Source organism: Leucopleurus acutus (assembly GCF_964270905.1).
Source record: "Leucopleurus acutus genome assembly, chromosome: 14".
NCBI classification, from domain to species: domain Eukaryota; kingdom Metazoa; phylum Chordata; class Mammalia; order Artiodactyla; family Delphinidae; genus Leucopleurus; species Leucopleurus acutus.
Window position 1 is genome coordinate 36,765,315 of NC_139156.1, and position 17,119 is coordinate 36,782,433.

At 41.4% G+C, this 17,119-nt stretch overlaps 1 protein-coding gene across 2 annotated transcripts in view; it reads left to right on the top strand.

Annotated features, from left to right (window-relative positions):
* LIPA (lipase A, lysosomal acid type) overlaps positions 1-17,119 on the top strand; it is a 101,741-nt gene that overhangs the window by 55,871 nt on the left and 28,751 nt on the right. The window contains exons 1-3 of one of the 2 annotated variants that reach the window (XM_082854141.1): positions 9,991-10,068; positions 12,784-12,895; positions 14,955-15,072. In XM_082854141.1, the coding sequence (XP_082710267.1) occupies positions 12,785-12,895; positions 14,955-15,072 (229 nt within the window). In that variant the 5' untranslated portion in view covers positions 9,991-10,068; position 12,784. Of the gene's footprint in view, positions 1-9,990; positions 10,069-12,783; positions 12,896-14,954; positions 15,073-17,119 lie in introns of those variants that run through there. The other variant, XM_082854142.1, reaches the window with a different exon arrangement.

Below are 17,119 nucleotides of genomic sequence, written 5' to 3' on the forward strand. Positions count from 1 at the left end.
CAATTCATCATGGGTAGTCAATCACATATAGCTTGATGGCCTATTGTCAAGTATTCATTCAATCTCTACTAAGAGTCCTGAACAAGCCAGACACTGTTCCTCAAAGGAGAATAGTAATTCGCAGAGGATGACATAGCTATGCTCCAAGATCCTAAAGGTGTGTTCTGTGATTCACCTGACAAAGGCTCCATAGAGCATCACTATCTGTCACAGGCACTTTGGGCCTCTCAAATCTGTTGGGTCATGTGGCACAAGTAGCAGAGCAGCTTGCCTGCAGCTCAGACCTGTTGCAGACCCTTCTCTTGCTCCGTGGGCACTCAAAACTGGCAGCCTTTAGGATAATTCAGAAAATGGGTCAAAGTAGCAGGCTCAAACGGGGTACACATTGTCTCAGACTCCAAGGAGGCCCACTAGGCTTGGTACCTCTTTATCAGTAGGAGAAGGGAGCAGATGCAACAACTTGTATTCCACATTGGAAAGTACATGTCAACATGCCCCAGACACTGGACTCCTAGAAACGTCACTAAGGTGGCAGACCTCTGAAATGTTAAGGGGCTTATTTCCACCCACTGATATACATGAGTCTTACCAAGGTGTCTAGAATGGTTGCAACTTCCTGCTTACCATGTCCTAATCAGCAGCATACCATCAGCATCACAGTGGACCAGCATGATGTCTTGGGAAATGAAGAAATATCAGTCTCTGTGAAGGAAACAGTGACAGAGGGCTGTATCCCTGAGATAAGACAGGGAAGGTGAATTTCCGGTCTGGCCAGCTGGAAGCAAACTGCTTCTATTGGTCTTTACTAACATGAATAGATAATACAGCATTTACCAGTTACATAGCTGCATACCACCTGCCCCAGAATGGGTCAATTTTCTCCAACAATGAAAAGCAGGAACAGCAGTTAAACTGAAGTGACCATCTCATTAAGTTGACTAAAATCCACTGTCCCCAAGATCCATCTGCCCTTTGCATAGACATAGTTAAGCAATCCTTTAAAGAGAAAGAAATTAGCACTGAGACCACACAACGAACAAATGACAGACCAAGAATTCTGACTCCAAAGTCTAAGCCCAGGTCCTCACATCTTAACACCTCAGCGACTCTGTAATCACATCCAGTCGCCATCACAAATTGGACCTGCAGATTCGTTACTAGGACTTAGTCTCAATTTTTGGTAAAGAAATTTTTAAAAATTCGTCCTCTCTCAAATATGAAATAGATTGCAAAATAGGTGCCCCAAATATGATCCAATCCTGCAATAACTGATCTCTGATGGAAGTTTAACTCGTGACTGGCTTTCTAGATGGCAGTTTTGTAATGAATCAACATCCTTTTTTTTTTAACATCTTTATTGGAGTATAATTGCTTTACAATGGTGTGTTAGTTTCTGCTTTATAACAAAGTGAATCAGTTATACATATACATATGTCCCCATATCTCTTCCCTCTTGCGTCTCCCTCCCTCCCACCCTCCCTATCCCACCCCTCTAGGTGGTCACAAAGCACCGAGCTGATCTCCCTGTGCTATGCAGCTGCTTCTCACTAGCTATCGATTTTACGTTTGGTAGTGTATACATGTCCATGCCACTCTCTCACCCCGTCACAGCTTACCCTTCCCCCTCCCCATATCCTCAAGTCCATTCTCCAGTAGGTCTGTGTCTTTATTCCCGTCTTACCCCTAGGTTCTTCATGACATTTTTTTTTTTTCTTAGATTCCATATATATGTGTTAGCATACGGTATTTGTCTTTCTCGGCAGCGATGGGCGCGAGCGGCGGGACCGCCGGGGGACCGAGTTGTACGTCGCCCTCCAGCCTCGCGCCCGTGTACCCGCTTGGAGCCCCAGCTCCTGGGACTCGGGCCGCCGAGTCCGGCAGAGCTCTGAGAGGCGCTGAAGCGCTAGGTGAGGCTTTGACAACGACAAGGTCACTTGCAAATTGCCCGCCGAGGGTGAAAAGAGCTTCAACTCTGTGGCCAAATTGCACAACGTGAGGAGCTTGGAGGAAACACGAACTGTTTCATCCCGTAGACCGTGCACCAAGGCGAAAAGCCACTGCGGGAGAGGATGTGGACCCGGCTAAGGCCCAGAATTCTGACAGTGATTCGCGACATTTTATGACCCGTTCCTGGCTGTTCCTCCGCAGATAACAGCAGGTCATCTAAAGCAACCTCACACAAACAGGGACCACTCGTCCCCTTCACGAACGGTGGAGAGACTTCAAAAGCGAGTCCTCAGCGGGAGAGAGCCGGCCTTCCAGCTGCAGGGACCGCGCGCCTTCCTCTTCCGAAGCTAGTGAGTTCCTCCCTCAGCATCGACATTCAGGTGAAGCAGGAGATACTCCAGCTCTGACAACCTGTTTATTGATAGGTTACAAAGGATCACAAGGTAAAAATCACTCAGAGGAAAACACAAGTACTGTACCTGTGGCTAGGCCTTCACAGTGGAACTCAGAAGGAGCCTCATTCATGGAAGTGCTAGGAATTTGGGCCAAAAACCCAGCGCCCTCACCACGAAAACTTAAAACAAATGTATTCCCTTTTGTCATTATGCGAGAAGAGGGCCTCCTGTTTCCTCTGAAGAAGGAGGCACAAGGATAAGAAGCATCTTAATGGCATCACAGCAGCTGGACATCTACCACGTCACTGTACACCTACACGGCTGCTTTCCTAGAAGGATATTTGGCACTTCAGAAAGAGCAGAAACAGTTGTGAGGAGATGCAAGCCAAGATCCCAGGACAAAGATTAGCTGAAAGACCGAATACTAAAATGCATACCTATAATCCAGAGGGTAGACTTTGGGGGAAATCCCAAGAAGTAAGGGATGAAGATGGTGATCAGCTCTCTGATGATGTATTCTGCAGACGGGCATTAGGAAGATCTCCTAAATCTCTCACTGTTGAGATGTGGTTGTCTTATATCAGACTTTTGAACAAGTATCAAGACACCAGACACTTTTGAAGACAAGAATTTTATAAAGTTACACTAAGGAAACTGTTGAAAAAATAAATGCCCAGTTCATCTGTCAGAAGATGACCTTCATGTGCTTGAATATTGTGTTTAACCACATTGTATTAAAATTTTGCACTGTATCATGCATTGGTCTGAGTATTGCTTATAATAGAGTGCTTTTTTTTTTCTTTAAGCCAGATGAAAGCAAGTGAGTCCTTTTTGTCTTATTCTCATCTCTATCAGATATTACTTATTACCTGTCTTTCAGTGAGATACTTAGTTGTGCCAGGAGTCACCTAAAATGAATTAGAAAGATATAACATCCTTCTTTTTTGGATAAAGAAGTGAGCAGTCTAGAGAATTTTATGCATATTTGCAAGGGGTTATTGAGATATTGGATGTGAAGTACTTAGGAAGACACTTACAGGAAATGCTTAACAAATGTGTTTCCTCCTTCTGCCTTCCCTTAGGAAGAATGTTATCTTTCATCTTGTTCGGAATAAGGAGTACTTTTAGCATGAGCTAGAGGTGAAGGGTCTTTCTAGGTGACCAGAATTTCCTGGAGCAGCCTGGGGTCTAAGAAAGGTCTACGATGATGCACGGAGGTGAAGGGAGTACCCATGCTTGTGCTTTTCCTGTGTTGAGTTCTTTGATCTAACAGGGGATATGTTCATTTACCGGATGTTAACGTTTGGAAAGGAAATATTTTCAAAAGCTACGGTTGAGGGACTTCCCTGGTGATCCAGTGGGTAAGACTCTGCGCTACCAATGCAGGGGGCCGGGGTTCAGTCCCTGGTCAGGGAACTAGATCTGCATGCATGCTGCAGCTAAGAGTTCGCATACCGCAACTAAAGATCCCGCGTGCTGCAACTGAGACCCAGCACAGCCAAAATAAATAAATAAAGTGCTTACCCATTAAAAAAAAAAAGCTACAGTTGAATTATTGTCTTGCCAATATGTTACTTTAAATTTACCCCCAAAGAGAGGGAAACCTCTAGGCTGCAGAAACCTCAGTCTCACTTATACACACTTTCATGTCATCTTAAAGGATTGTATGGTTGTCTCCAGAGAAGTTAACACTTACATTACCAAAGATTTGTTTGTCTAATATGTTGGCATCTCTTCTTTTCTGAATTAATTTATTTTTATTTATTTATTTTTGGCTGTGTTGGGTCTTCGTTGCTGTGCGCGGGCTTTCTCTAGTTGCGGTGAGTGGGGGCTACTCTTCGTTGCAGTGCACGGGCTCCTCATTGTGGTGGCTTCTCTTGTTGCGGAGCATGGGCTCTAGGCGCGCGGGCATCAGTAGTTGTGGCTCACAGGCTCTAGAGCACAGGCTCAGTAGTTGTGGCGCACGGGCTTAGTTGCTCCATGGCATGTGGGATCTCCCTGGACCAGGGATCGAACCTGTGTCCCTGGCATTGGCAGGTGGATTCTTAACCACTGTGCCATCAGGGAAGTCCCTATGTTGGCATCTTTAAACAATGTTGTTGAAAGAAGAATAAAATATTAGAACAAATAAGAAAAATCCTTAAAGGAGAACCTTTGTTAGACCTATAAATTTTATTTCAAAGACTTTATCCTAATGGAATTACCATGCATAATAGCTGATATTGTTTTTTTATAAATTTATTTATTTATTTGGCTGCGTTGGGTCTTCGTTGCTGCACGTGGGCCTTCTCTAGTTGCGGTGAGCGGGGACTACTCTTCGCTGCGGTGCACAGGCTTCTCATTGCGGTGGCTTCTCTTGTTGTGGAGGCTTCTCTTGTTGCGGAGCATGGGCTTTAGGCACGCGGGCTTCAGTAGTTGTGGCTTGTGGGCTCTCTAGTGCAGGCTCAGTAGTTGTGGTGCACGGGCTTAGTTGCTCCGTGGCATGTGGGATCTTCCCTGACCAGGGATCGAACCCGTGTCCCCGGCATTGGCAGGCGGATTCTTAACCACTGCGCCACCAGGGAAGTCCCTGATATTGGTTTTTAAAAATGGAAATAACTTAAACATCCAACAAAGGGGATTTGTTAGTAAATTATTGTACCTCCAAATGACAAAATCATACATGCAACCATTAAAAATGATTTTTAAAATGTTGAATGACATAGAAAGATTTCCAATATTAAGTGGGAATAAAGTAGACAACTAAATAATATGTATAGTATGAGGCCATTTTTGTAAAATTAGGTATACAGAGGAGAATAGTGTTAGATATATACACACCAAAGTGGGAATTATATTGAACCTATATGATAACGAAAAGCCATTAATAATAAGCAAATAAACTGAATTTATAGAAAGGAATTTACTGTAAGGAAAAATGTTAAAAAAAAAAACCAAACAATTAACCAACATTTATCGAGTGCTATATGCCAGACCTATTATAAGTGCTTTTTTTTTTTTAACATCTTTATTGGAGTATAATTGCTTTACAATGGTGTGTTAGTTTCTGCTTTATAACAAAGTGAATCAGTTATACATATACATATGTCCCCATATCTCTTCCCTCTTGCGTCTCCCTCCCTCCCACCCTCCCTATCCCACCCCTCTAGGTGGTCACAAAGCACCGAGCTGATCTCCCTGTGCTATGCGGCTGCTTCCCACTAGCTATCTATTTTACGTTTGGTAGTGTATATACGTCCATGCCACTCTCTCACTTTGTCCCAGCTTACCCTTCCCCCTCCCCATATCCTCAAGTCCATTCTCTAGTAGGTCTGCATCTTTATTCCCATCCTGCCCCTAGGTTCTTCATGACCAATTTTTTTTTTTTTTTTTAGATTCCGTATATATGTGTTAGCATACGGTATTTGTTTTTCTCTTTCTGACTTACTTCACTCTGTATGACAGACTCTAGGTCCATCGACCTCACTACAAATAACTCTTAAGTGCTTTTACACATTTTATCTTGTCTAAACTTTGAAATGGTCTTAGACACTACTAATTTTATTTTAGAGATGAGGAAACAGGCAGAAAGAAGTTAAAAATCTTCCCCAAGTTTGCATAGCTAACAAGTTGTAGATACTGGCTTGAACTTGGGAGGTCTGATCCCTAAGTCCGCATCGTTAACCACAATTCTGGCCTTCCTCCTACTTCCCTCTGCCAGCATAGAGTGTAGAAAGATCATGTGAACATTATCTTGAATTTCCCCAATCTAGCTCCATTTTTCATCTTTTTCCATCCTGCCCTGTGAAGTGGAAGGATTATGGAATAGACTATATTAACAGGCTCCTATGTCCTCCCGCTACTGATTGAGTTTTGTCAATGGGGAGCACTTTGGAGAAGAAGGGAGAGAGACAGTGATGGTAGAGGGTTTATTTCTCTGGTTCTCTCCCTGCTGAGAGGCTAAGTGCTATGTCAGTCTACTGAAGGGTACTATTCCTTTCAAGGGGCCTCCTATGAGACTCTTTCCTTCCGTTTTCCAGTAGCCATCTCATCTCTTTGGGCCTAGTGATGGCTAACTGCTGTGCTGTCTTGTGATTCCCCTACCCAACAACTGTTGAATAGTCCCTTTGTAAATCAGCTCTCTCAATCATCCCATTTTAAGTGTCCTAGTTAGAATCCAAACTGATACAAGTCGTGATACCTGTTTTCAAAAAGCTGACATTGAGCGTTTCGGGTATATACCACATGAACAGGAAGGTTGAAGCTAGTATAAGAATAGATTCTCTGTAGGAGTAAGGTTGATGGTTACAAACTAAGATATTTTAAGTTGCATGTTCATGGCCACCTGCACATTATTCTATTCTCCATTCCTTATTTTCCTCTTTTAGACAGATTAGCTGTAGAGATATCTGTAAAGCATGCTGCAGGGTGATCAAAATGCTCTCTGAAGTTTTGCAATCTTGCTGTCATAAGTAATTATATCAAAGTAATTCTCACAGAAGTTTTCAGAGCAATTTACAGACCTTGTGACACACATGGTCATAGAATCATAGAGCATTTTATAGACAGCTCTTTATCTGGAACAGATTTATGAGGTCATTAGATAGGCCCTCTATAGAAACTGAGAAACAGAAAATAGAAGCTGAGACAGACTTGAGTCAAAACATTTGTATAGGGCTTCCCTGGCAGTGCAGTGGTTGAGAGGCCGCCTGCCAATGCAGGGGACACTGGTTCGTGCCCAGGTCCGGGAGGATCCCACATGTCGCTGAGCGGCTGGGCCCGTGAGCCATGGGCGCTGAGCCTGAGTGTCCGGAGCCTGTGCTCCGCAACAGGAGAGGCCACAACAGTGAGAGGCCCGCGTACCGCAAAAACAAAAAAAAACAAAAACAAACAAACAAACAAAAACACTTGTATAGACTCCTTATCTTCCACTCAAGATAACATAAAGCATAATATAATAACACAGTTCTTTCCCTGCTTTCTCAGTCCTCTAATATTGAGGCCCTTCTCGTTAACTGTTGAACTATTTCACAAGTCTGAGCAGAACAGACATTTGAGGACTTGCAGAAAAGGTGTGTCTATAGTCAAGCATCACAAGTCATGACCGGGTCACTCTTCCACTCCCTTGAGGCAGCTGCCTTCTTCTTTTGTACCCAACATGATTGATGGTGATAACATATAAAAGTTTCATAAAAACAAAAAATAAATATATATTTTTCTAAATTTGAGGCAAGGAGAGAGGCTTTCATTTTCTGCTCTGACAGCTCAGTTCTGACTCACACAGGAAGGGAAAGGGTTGGAGGAGGAGGTGGAGAATAAGGAGAAATTCTAGAAAGTTGCCTACACAAAAAAGGAAAAAGCCAGCAGATATAAAGGTACAGAACATCTTTTAAAGCTAATGCTGCATCTGCTAGTTCTGTCTATAGTTGCTTCCTTAACTACATTCAGATCTGTGCTTTCTATAAAATGCAAATAAATTCTGCAATACTTGGAAAGACTGATCTTATGAGAGTAATTGTGAGACTGGCCTGGCTGTCTACAATTGGTTGGCACTTAGTATTGACACTGATTTCCATATTCCTAGGGTTTACAGGGTAACCAGGATCTTGTGGGAGAACCCAGCACTGCTGACCACTGTGGCCTTTACTCAGGTCTCAGTCTGCTCGCTTTCAGGCCTTCTTTTCTCCTAAAGATCCCAGGGATTTAGCCTGGTTCTTTTCTTCTTTGGAAGATTCCTTCTCTGTAATGAAATGAATGGTACTGACATAAAGTGTAATTGCCCTCTCTCTCTCTACTTTAATAGCTCCTCTGAGTTTTGTTTGTTTGTTTGTTTTTTCATTTGTCTGGTTTTTGTTTTGTTTTGAACCATAAATCATTTTTAAAATGATAATGTGTTATAGAACTCCAACAGAAATTTGTGGATTATAATGTTACAAGGGGTATAGAAGTCACTGCAAACAAATTGTTTAAAGACATAAGCACAATTTCATTGTTTTAAAATATCATGTAAGTGTATCACAGAACAACCACAAACTCAATAATAAGCAATATTAAAATAAAACAACAAAAGTATTTTCAAATCAGTAAAAGCCAAAGTTCTCGCAAGGATTTATGTAGCCATACCTGATGGACTTCCCCATCCTTACCTCTACCCCTGCCACCCTCTGAGTCTCCACCTGGAAGGCTCCCCTGTCCCAATATTGACAGGGCAAGCTCCCCCATTTCCTTCAGGACTCAATTGGCCCCTTCTTTGTGACAAAGTGAAAAACGGCCGGCTGGCAGTTAAACTATTAAGAGGGAATGGAATAGAGAGCCCAGAAATAAACCCACGCACCTATGGCCAATTAATCTATGACAAAGGAAGCAAAAATATACAATGGAAAAAAGACACTTCAACAAGTGGTGCTGGGAAAACTGGACAGCTATATGCAAAACAATGAGATTAGAACATTTCCTCACACCATATACAAAAATAAACTCAAAATGGATTGAAGACCTAAATGTAAGACCTGAAACCATAAAACTCCTAGAAGAGAACATAGGCAGAACATTCTTTGACATAAATCATAGTAATATATACATATATTTTTAGATCTGTCTCCAAAGGCAAAGGAAACAAAAGCAAAAAAAGGGGAGGGGGAATCTAGTTACACTTAAAAGCTTTTGCACAGCAAGGACATCACTGACAAAATAAAAAGACAACCTATGGAATGGGGAAAAATATTTACAAATGATATGACTGGCAAGGTTTTGTTGCCTTTCTCCTGAAAACCTTCCAATGGCTTCTTATCTTGGTCAGAAGAAATAGCAGAGCCGTTACAATTGGCCCCCAATTGGCCCCCTCTAGGACTTCATGTTCTACCACTCTCCGCCACGTGCATTCTGTTCCAGCCATGCTGACCGAATTTCGCTTACTAGAACCTACTAAGAATATTCCTGCCTCAGGACCTTTGCATTTGATATTCTCTCATCTCAGAATACTCCTTCCCCAGTATCCACATGGCTCTGAGTCACCTCCGTTTTGTTTGTGCTCCGGTGTCACTTCATCAGAGAGTCCTTTCCTGATTACCTTGCACATAACATAGCACCCACCTTCATTATCCCTTTAGTTTTTTATTGCTCTTCATAGCACTTTCCATTACCTCATTTTTTAATTTACTCATGGTGTTTCTTCCATTAGAATGTAAGCAGAAGAAGAGGGCTCTTGTTTGGCTACTATACCCCTAGTGTCTTAATAATGCTAGGCATCTTAGCAATAAAAATAAAATGTACAGTAAGATTACTTTGCAGCAGGCACACCGCTAAGAGCTTTATACGTAGCATATAATTTCTTTTCATCTGTAGAGCCTATGTTTTCCGTGCTAGGCGCAGAGAGTGGCGGCCCTGCAAGAGCCCCTGGGGCAGAGCCGGGGGCAGCCGCTAGGAGACCGGGCGGGTGCGGCCTGCAGGTGTAGCTGGTAATCGACTCCGCCGGGGAGGAGGCCGCAGGGCGCCGCACCTCTTGGTCCATGGCGCATGCTCCGCTTCAGCGGAGGCCCCTCTCAGAAGCGGCGGCGGCGCTAGGCCTGGGCGGTGTCTCCGCGGCACTTCCCGGCGGCCGGCTGCTCTGATTGGGGACGCTGGTAGCCGGAGGCGGGAGCGGGCCCTGGCGTCCAGCCGTCACCGCCCCCTCCAGGTCCCTGCCGGGGACCCAGCTCCGCGAGCTGGCACTGCGGCTGTGGACAGCGGCCCGGGAGCATTGCTCCAGGTGAGTGCCGGCCCCGTTGCGCTGCCAGGTGCGGGTGTCGCAGCTTCGGCTTCCCCCCAACGGGCTCTGAGGCCAGGGCCCCGCACCGCTTCCAAGGCTCATTCCAGCCGGCCCTGAGCCTCCGCACGCCGGCAGGACTCTCTGCGCTGGTCTCCGGCGCGTCTTACCTGGAGCACCTGTGGATGCCTCTTCTGCAGGTGGTTGCCCGAGGCATCTCGCGGTGACCCAGGAATTGAGGGCTTTCTTGAATTTACCTGCCCTTTCCCAGGTGCCCTCAGGTTTCCTGGGCAGGCGCGGTCACCTCTGGGCTGCAGCGACACCCAGGATTTCTGATTCCCAGCTTCCCTCACCTCCTTCCTCCTTGTCCTTTACTCCTATTAACTCCCCCAGGCAGCCTGCAGACCACTCTAACTTGTTAGTCAAGGTGTGGTCGATAACGGTTTGACATCGGTCCTGGTGGATATCTTGGCGATACTATTTAACCAGTTGGCATTTTGCTTCCAGTACTTAACTTGGGTGAGGCTCAGTTTCCTGGAAAAAGGACCTAACGGTACTGCAGAGAGTTGGCGGAGGCGTAATTAACATAGTAGATCGGAAGCGCTGCCTGCGGAAGTCTGGAGCATAGCAGGAGATTAAATGGGAGCGGAGATTATTAGTGGTGGTGTTATTATTAGAAAGCTGAATGACAAGCTGCTTTGGAGCTTTTCTTCAGCCACCGAACTCTGGACTGCCCCAATCCCATTTTTCAAAATCTGTCTTGTGCATCCACACTTTGCTAGGTCCTGGGGGTTCAGAGTTGACTCAGATGCTGACTCTGCCCTTGGGCTGGGGTAGAATGAAGACAGACAAGTACTTAATTGGATTGTTACAGTATAAAAAGGGTTGAGATAAAAGTTGCTAAGAGAGCCCAGCAAAGCACATTGCATGCATCCTGGAGGAGGCTTTTTCTCTTTTGAACTTCTCAATCCTCATCCTTATGACAATTACTGGACTAGTAGGTTGAAAAACTAGTGTTTTGTTGGAAGGAAAAATCAGCTGGGTGACATTTCCAGTTGAGTGGCTTCAGCTGTTATCTTCCTGGAGCTTCCATTGTGGACAGCTGGTCCAGGTCCCGGAGGATAGGCCTGAGTGGAAAGGCAGATACTGCCAGAGGCTTCACTGTTTCAAATTGTTACAGACTTTCACTTTTCTTTTCAATATACTCCTTATTCCCGAGTAATAATGGGCTTTTGGAAGGTTATATTTATAATAAAAGGTAGCCCGGAACAGAACAGCCCTTCCCAGCCACTGTAGAGAAATACAAACTTGTGAGTAAGCACAGTGGGCTTGCTTTGCCAGTAGAGACTCAAGATAACATCCCCTCCTGTCTAGAAGTTCCAGGTTCATCACTGCTGGGAGAAATCACTGTAGCACCATCAAGAAATGCACCGACAGAAGGGAGTCAGTTCACTTTTGCAATCTTCTGAGAACCAATTTCTTAAGACTTGTGGAATACTCAGTTTAAGTCCAAGACTTAAAAACAGCTGTATTGTGTTACTGACGTACAATAGCAGGGCATATTTAGAATGTACAATTTTATGTTTTGATATGTATACACATGTGAAACTGTGATACGTTCAATATCATTAACCTGTTCATCACCCCCAAAAGATTTCCCTTTGCAATGCTTAGCTCCTGGCCCTCATCTCCCCAGGCAGCCAGTGATCTGCTTTATGTCAATAGAGATAAGGTTGCATTTTCTAGAGTTTTATAGACATGAAATCGTACATATTTATTTATATGGTCTGGCTTCTTTCACTCACCATAATTGTTTTGAGATTCATCCATGTTATTTTATGTCCATTCCTTTTTATTGCTGAGTAGTATGTATATATCACAATATGTTGACCCTTTCACCCATTAGGGGCATTTGGGTTTTTCCAGTGTTTGGCTGTTGCACAAGTCTTTGTATGGGTATACACTCATGCATCTTTTTGAATGATTATATTTATTTTAAAAAATGTGGGAGGCCTGGGCTGTTGTCCCAGCTTTGCCTCTAACCATCTGGGTGTCCTTGGAAGAGTCACTTCATTTTGCCTTTAACATCCATCTTCAAGGTCTTTGCTACACTATGATTTTGTGCCATCACTGCCAGAAACTAGATGGTCTTTGGTGATGGCTGGAGGGTCTCAGAAGCAAAGAGGGGTGGTCTTCTTTCCCTCTATTTCTCTTGCAAGCTCTCCTTTCTTTCATGACACTTTTTCCCTTGGGTGTAATTTTATGCACGAAGGGAAGTGAATAGCTAGTGGGAGCAAGAACTCATATCGCTGAACTTAAAAGTGTTTAAATTACAATTAGGAAAAGGTGGGAGGTTAACAGGCTCTGGAATTTGGGGGATCTTCCTTTTTCTCAACCTATTCTCTTCTGAGTCCTTCTTTCTGCTATTTCTCTGGGAACATTATGTTTAACCACCTGGTGAGGAGGTGAGTGGGTGTTCTGGGCTCCAAATGTCACATGTTAACTGGGGGTGGCGGGTGGGAGGTTTCCCAGTAAAAGAGAATTGCTCAATTTTTGCTTCGAGGTATGGCTTGAGTCATTTGTTCTATATTTGCCCTTTACCTAACTTTTACCTGACCTAAACCTGATTCAGAACTTTGTATGGGAGCATTATTTACCAACATAATTTTGTGTAGTAAAACTTTGTGTAGACAAGTAACAACAGACTGTTTTATACAGAATGAAAATGTGGCTCTGGTGTTTGGTGGTCTGTTTGGTCCTTGGGACCCTGCATTCCGAGGTATCCAGAGGGAAGCTGGCACCTGTGGATCCTGAAACAAATATGAATGTGGTAAGTTTCTCAAAGTCATCTGTTTTTAAAAACGCATCTGTGATCAATGTTAATTATTTCCTGAAATCCAGTTATGTAGCTACACGAAGCCACAAACTCTATTCTCTTTATATCACATTATGTTTTTCCTGTTCTCCGAATCTTAGATTCAGCTAGCTGGACTTTACCTAAAAGGTAATGTGTATTTTACAAACCTCATTTGCTGTTAAAACATATACTTCTTAGTAAGATAAGTGATATTTTTATACATTCATTTCATTTTTAAGTCTCACTGAATTTCTTTAAACAACAATAAAAAAAAGTGTCAAAACTTTGAAAGAATGTTAATACTCAATGTGCTGAACAAGGACGGATTACCAATGTCCATAGTTCAGTACAAAAATCAAAGTATCTGAAAAAAAATTTGTTAAAACAAATAAGCAAAAATAGTCCCTCGAGTAATGAAAACATTTCAAAGTTATTAATCTTAAGTAAACAATTAAATCTGGCGATACCTTATTTAGGCATAAAATATCAGGAAAGTACATGTTGCTACAGAAAACAGCAGCTTTAAAACAGATGATGCAGTGACACAACTGAAGAATCAGGTAACCTTGGAGATGGAGATAAATTTATAGTCAGCCAAGAGAGTATGACCTGATATATGGGTCTTAAGGTTACATTTTATTTCTTGTCCCAAATCTTTTCTTTTTAAGTTTTTTTAAAATTAAAAGCATTTTTATTTTAACATTTTTTTCCTGTAAGAATGATAAACTTAAATCCTTTCAAGTGTTTGTGGTAGAGAGAATAATGAGTACTTATTTACACTAAGTCTTCTGGATAATTGAGTTATCCATATGCCACTGAGCTCCCAATTAACAATTGCCCCATGGATTAATTGGTACAAACTGTTATGTATAAAATAGATAAACGAGGGTATGTTGTACAACACAGGGAATGTAGCCAATATTTTATAATAACTATAAATGGAATTTAACCTTTAAAAATTGTGAATCACTGTGTTGTACACCTGAAATATGTAATATTGTACATCAGCTATAACCTCAGTTTAAAAAAAAAGAAAACAAAAAACAATTAATTGCCCCATGGATCTTTCCTTATGGAGTAGTGCATTTGGTCATAATTCCTTACTTTTCCTCTTTTCCCTCCAGTTTTATTGAGATATAATTGACATATAACATCGTATTAGTTTAAGGTGTACAACATAATGATTTGCACTTTGTATATATTGTAAAATGATTACCACAATCATTTAATTTATTTATTTAACATCTTTATTGGAATATAATTGCTTTACAATGGTGTGTTCGTTTCTGCTTTATAACAAAGTGAATCAGCTATACATATACGTATATCCCCATATCTCCTCCCTCTTGTGTCTCCCTCCCACCCTCCCTATCCCACCCCTATTTACAATAGCCAGGACATGGAAGCAACCTAAGCGTCCATCGACAGATGAATGGATAAAGAAGATGTGGCGCATATATACAATGGAACATTACTCAGCCATAAAAAGAAACGCAGTTGAGTTATTTGTAGTGAGGTGGATGGACGTAGAGTCTGTCATCCAGAGTGAAGTAAGTCAGAAAGAGAAAAACAAATAGCGTATGCTATCACAATCATTTTTTCTTTTCTTGTTCAACTCTACCTTGACATTCTAGTGTAGTTTTATTGGTCCATTGGTTAAAAACAGATTAAAACTTTTTATGCTTCATTTCCCAGGATGGGGTCTCTTAAAACAAGGAAAATGGTAGATTACAGTATTACCTGGCATATTTAGAAAAGAAAGAAAGAAGTGTTTATTTGTACCTGGGAGCCAGGATGGAAACAAAGAAGCCCAAAGCTATGGTAAAATAAGACACACTTGGTGTAGAACATGTTAAAATGGTTTAGCTGAACATCTATGAGTAGAACACAGAGGTAAAGCAAGGGGAGGATTTACTTTTGCGATGGGATGTTGGCTGCTAGATTGAGCAGACTGCAATTTCAGTAACAATTCATTTCTTAAGGAAAACCTGGAGAATGTCATTGACACTTTGTCTTCTCCTTTGCTCCACAGAGTGAAATTATCTCTCACTGGGGATTCCCTAGTGAGGAACACCTAGTTGTGACAGAAGATGGATATATTCTTTGCCTTAACCGAATCCCCCACGGGAGGAAGAACCATTCTGACAGAGGTACGGGTGTTTTCTGTGGTGAGAAAGGAAAGCTCTGAAAATTTAACAGCATTGCTGGAATTTGGTTCTTTTTTTAATGTCAGTAACCAAGTTCAGATTTAACTTGAAAACATTGAAATGGGATTATTTTTTAGACCAAAGTACTCAACATGTTACATTTATGCAAGGTGTATAAAAAACACTTCTTCGGGCTTCCCTGGTGGCGCAATGGTTGAGAATCTGCCTGCCAATGCAGGGGACACGGGTTCGAGCCCTGGTCTGGGAAGATCCCACATGCCGCAGAGCAACTAGCCCCGTGAGCCACAGTTACTGAGCCTGCGCATCTGGAGCCTGTGCTCTGCAACAAGAGAGGCCGCGATAGTGAGAGGCCCGCGCACCGCGTTGAGGAGTGGCCCCCACTTGCTGCAACTAGAGAAAGCCCTCGCACAGAAACGAAGAGCCAACACAGCCATAAATAAATAAATAATTTTTTTTTTAAAAAAGGCAAAATTCCTTTAAAAAAAACACTTCTTCTTTTAAAGAAATAAGGACAAGGGTCATCTAATTTCATATTTCGCTTAAAGTTTCGAAGGTCAGGTTTGTTTGAGGATATGCTAAAATCTCTGCTTTCTTTGTTATAAGGAAGCATTTCATTTAATAAAATGGTTTGAGCATTAAGTAGATAGCTCTTGCTGTTTGAAAATTACTTAATTTTTTGAATAGGTAATGTATTCCCATAGTTCAAAAATCAAAGAGAATAAAAAGATACACAGTGAAATACCTCCCTCCCATCTCATTCTCCACCTCCCCAGTTTTTTATGTTTCTTTCCAAAATCTCTTTATTTTAAATTTCTTTATCTCTAAAAAAATCTCTTTAGAAGCAAACATAAATTATTATTTTTCCTTGCTTCCCTTTTAATATAAAATGTGGCTTATAATGCACATTCTTTTGTTCCTTGAATTTTTTACTTAATATTTTGGAGATTTTTCCATACAATACAGAGAGCACTTCATCATTTATCTCTGCTGATACATAGTATTCCACTGTATAACTGTACCATGATTTATTTAACAAGTGTCCTATTGACGGGCATTTAGACTATTTCTAGTCTTCAATTAACAAATATTGCTGCTGTACGTAACCTTGTATGTGTGCAAGTTTATTTATAAGATACATTTTCAGAAATAGAATTTTGGGGTCAGAGGATATATGGATTTGTGATTTTGATAGATATTGTTAAATTGCTTTTCATGTGGTCTTGTTCTGGTAATTACTCATAAGCAATATATGAAAGTTCTTATAGTTTTGGCTTAAAATATATACATATTTTTTCTTTTTCTTATAACTCAAGCAAAACTGTGGTTTCCAATGCGGATTGAGGAATTTCTAGATAGATTACTTGAAATTGTTAGATATCAGAATAAGGATCTGATCCTTAGTCAATCATCTCTCCAGATGTAGCTTATTTTTTTTCTTTTAACATTTTCTGATTTTAGAAACTTAGGAAATTAAGGTGAGATTAAGGTAATTGGATAACTGTCTCTTCTTCAATTAAAATTTTATGTGAGTAGAAAATTTTTATTCAAAGCAAACTTAAAAGCCCTCTGTGTTAATGTGAGCTTTGTATCATTATCTGTTTTTCTCTTAATATAATCTGATTTATCCATGCTGTTCTGCCATAAATTCTAGCTATAATGAGCCTTTCAGTAATGTTACCTGGTCAAGACAGCCAATGCTGTTTTTGAAATTTAATTTCTAACTCTTGAGAGTTTTATGATTTACAGATCCTCTTAAAAGCATGTTACAAAATGAGCAATGGGTTACAGCAAGGGCTTCTATTTTTTCTTCTGCTCAAGACACACAAAACATATTTTATTTCAGAGTGAACATATGATCTTGATTTCCTTCCCTTTTTTTAAAAGAAGTAAACCCTGTATACAGATTTCGGATCCCATATAAAGAAAAATAGGTATTGATATTATTTCTCTTAAAAGTGGTTAGTTGACTAATAATTAGTAGTGTGAGCCATTGTTAAAAAATGCAGGGAACCACAGTAAAAACATGCTT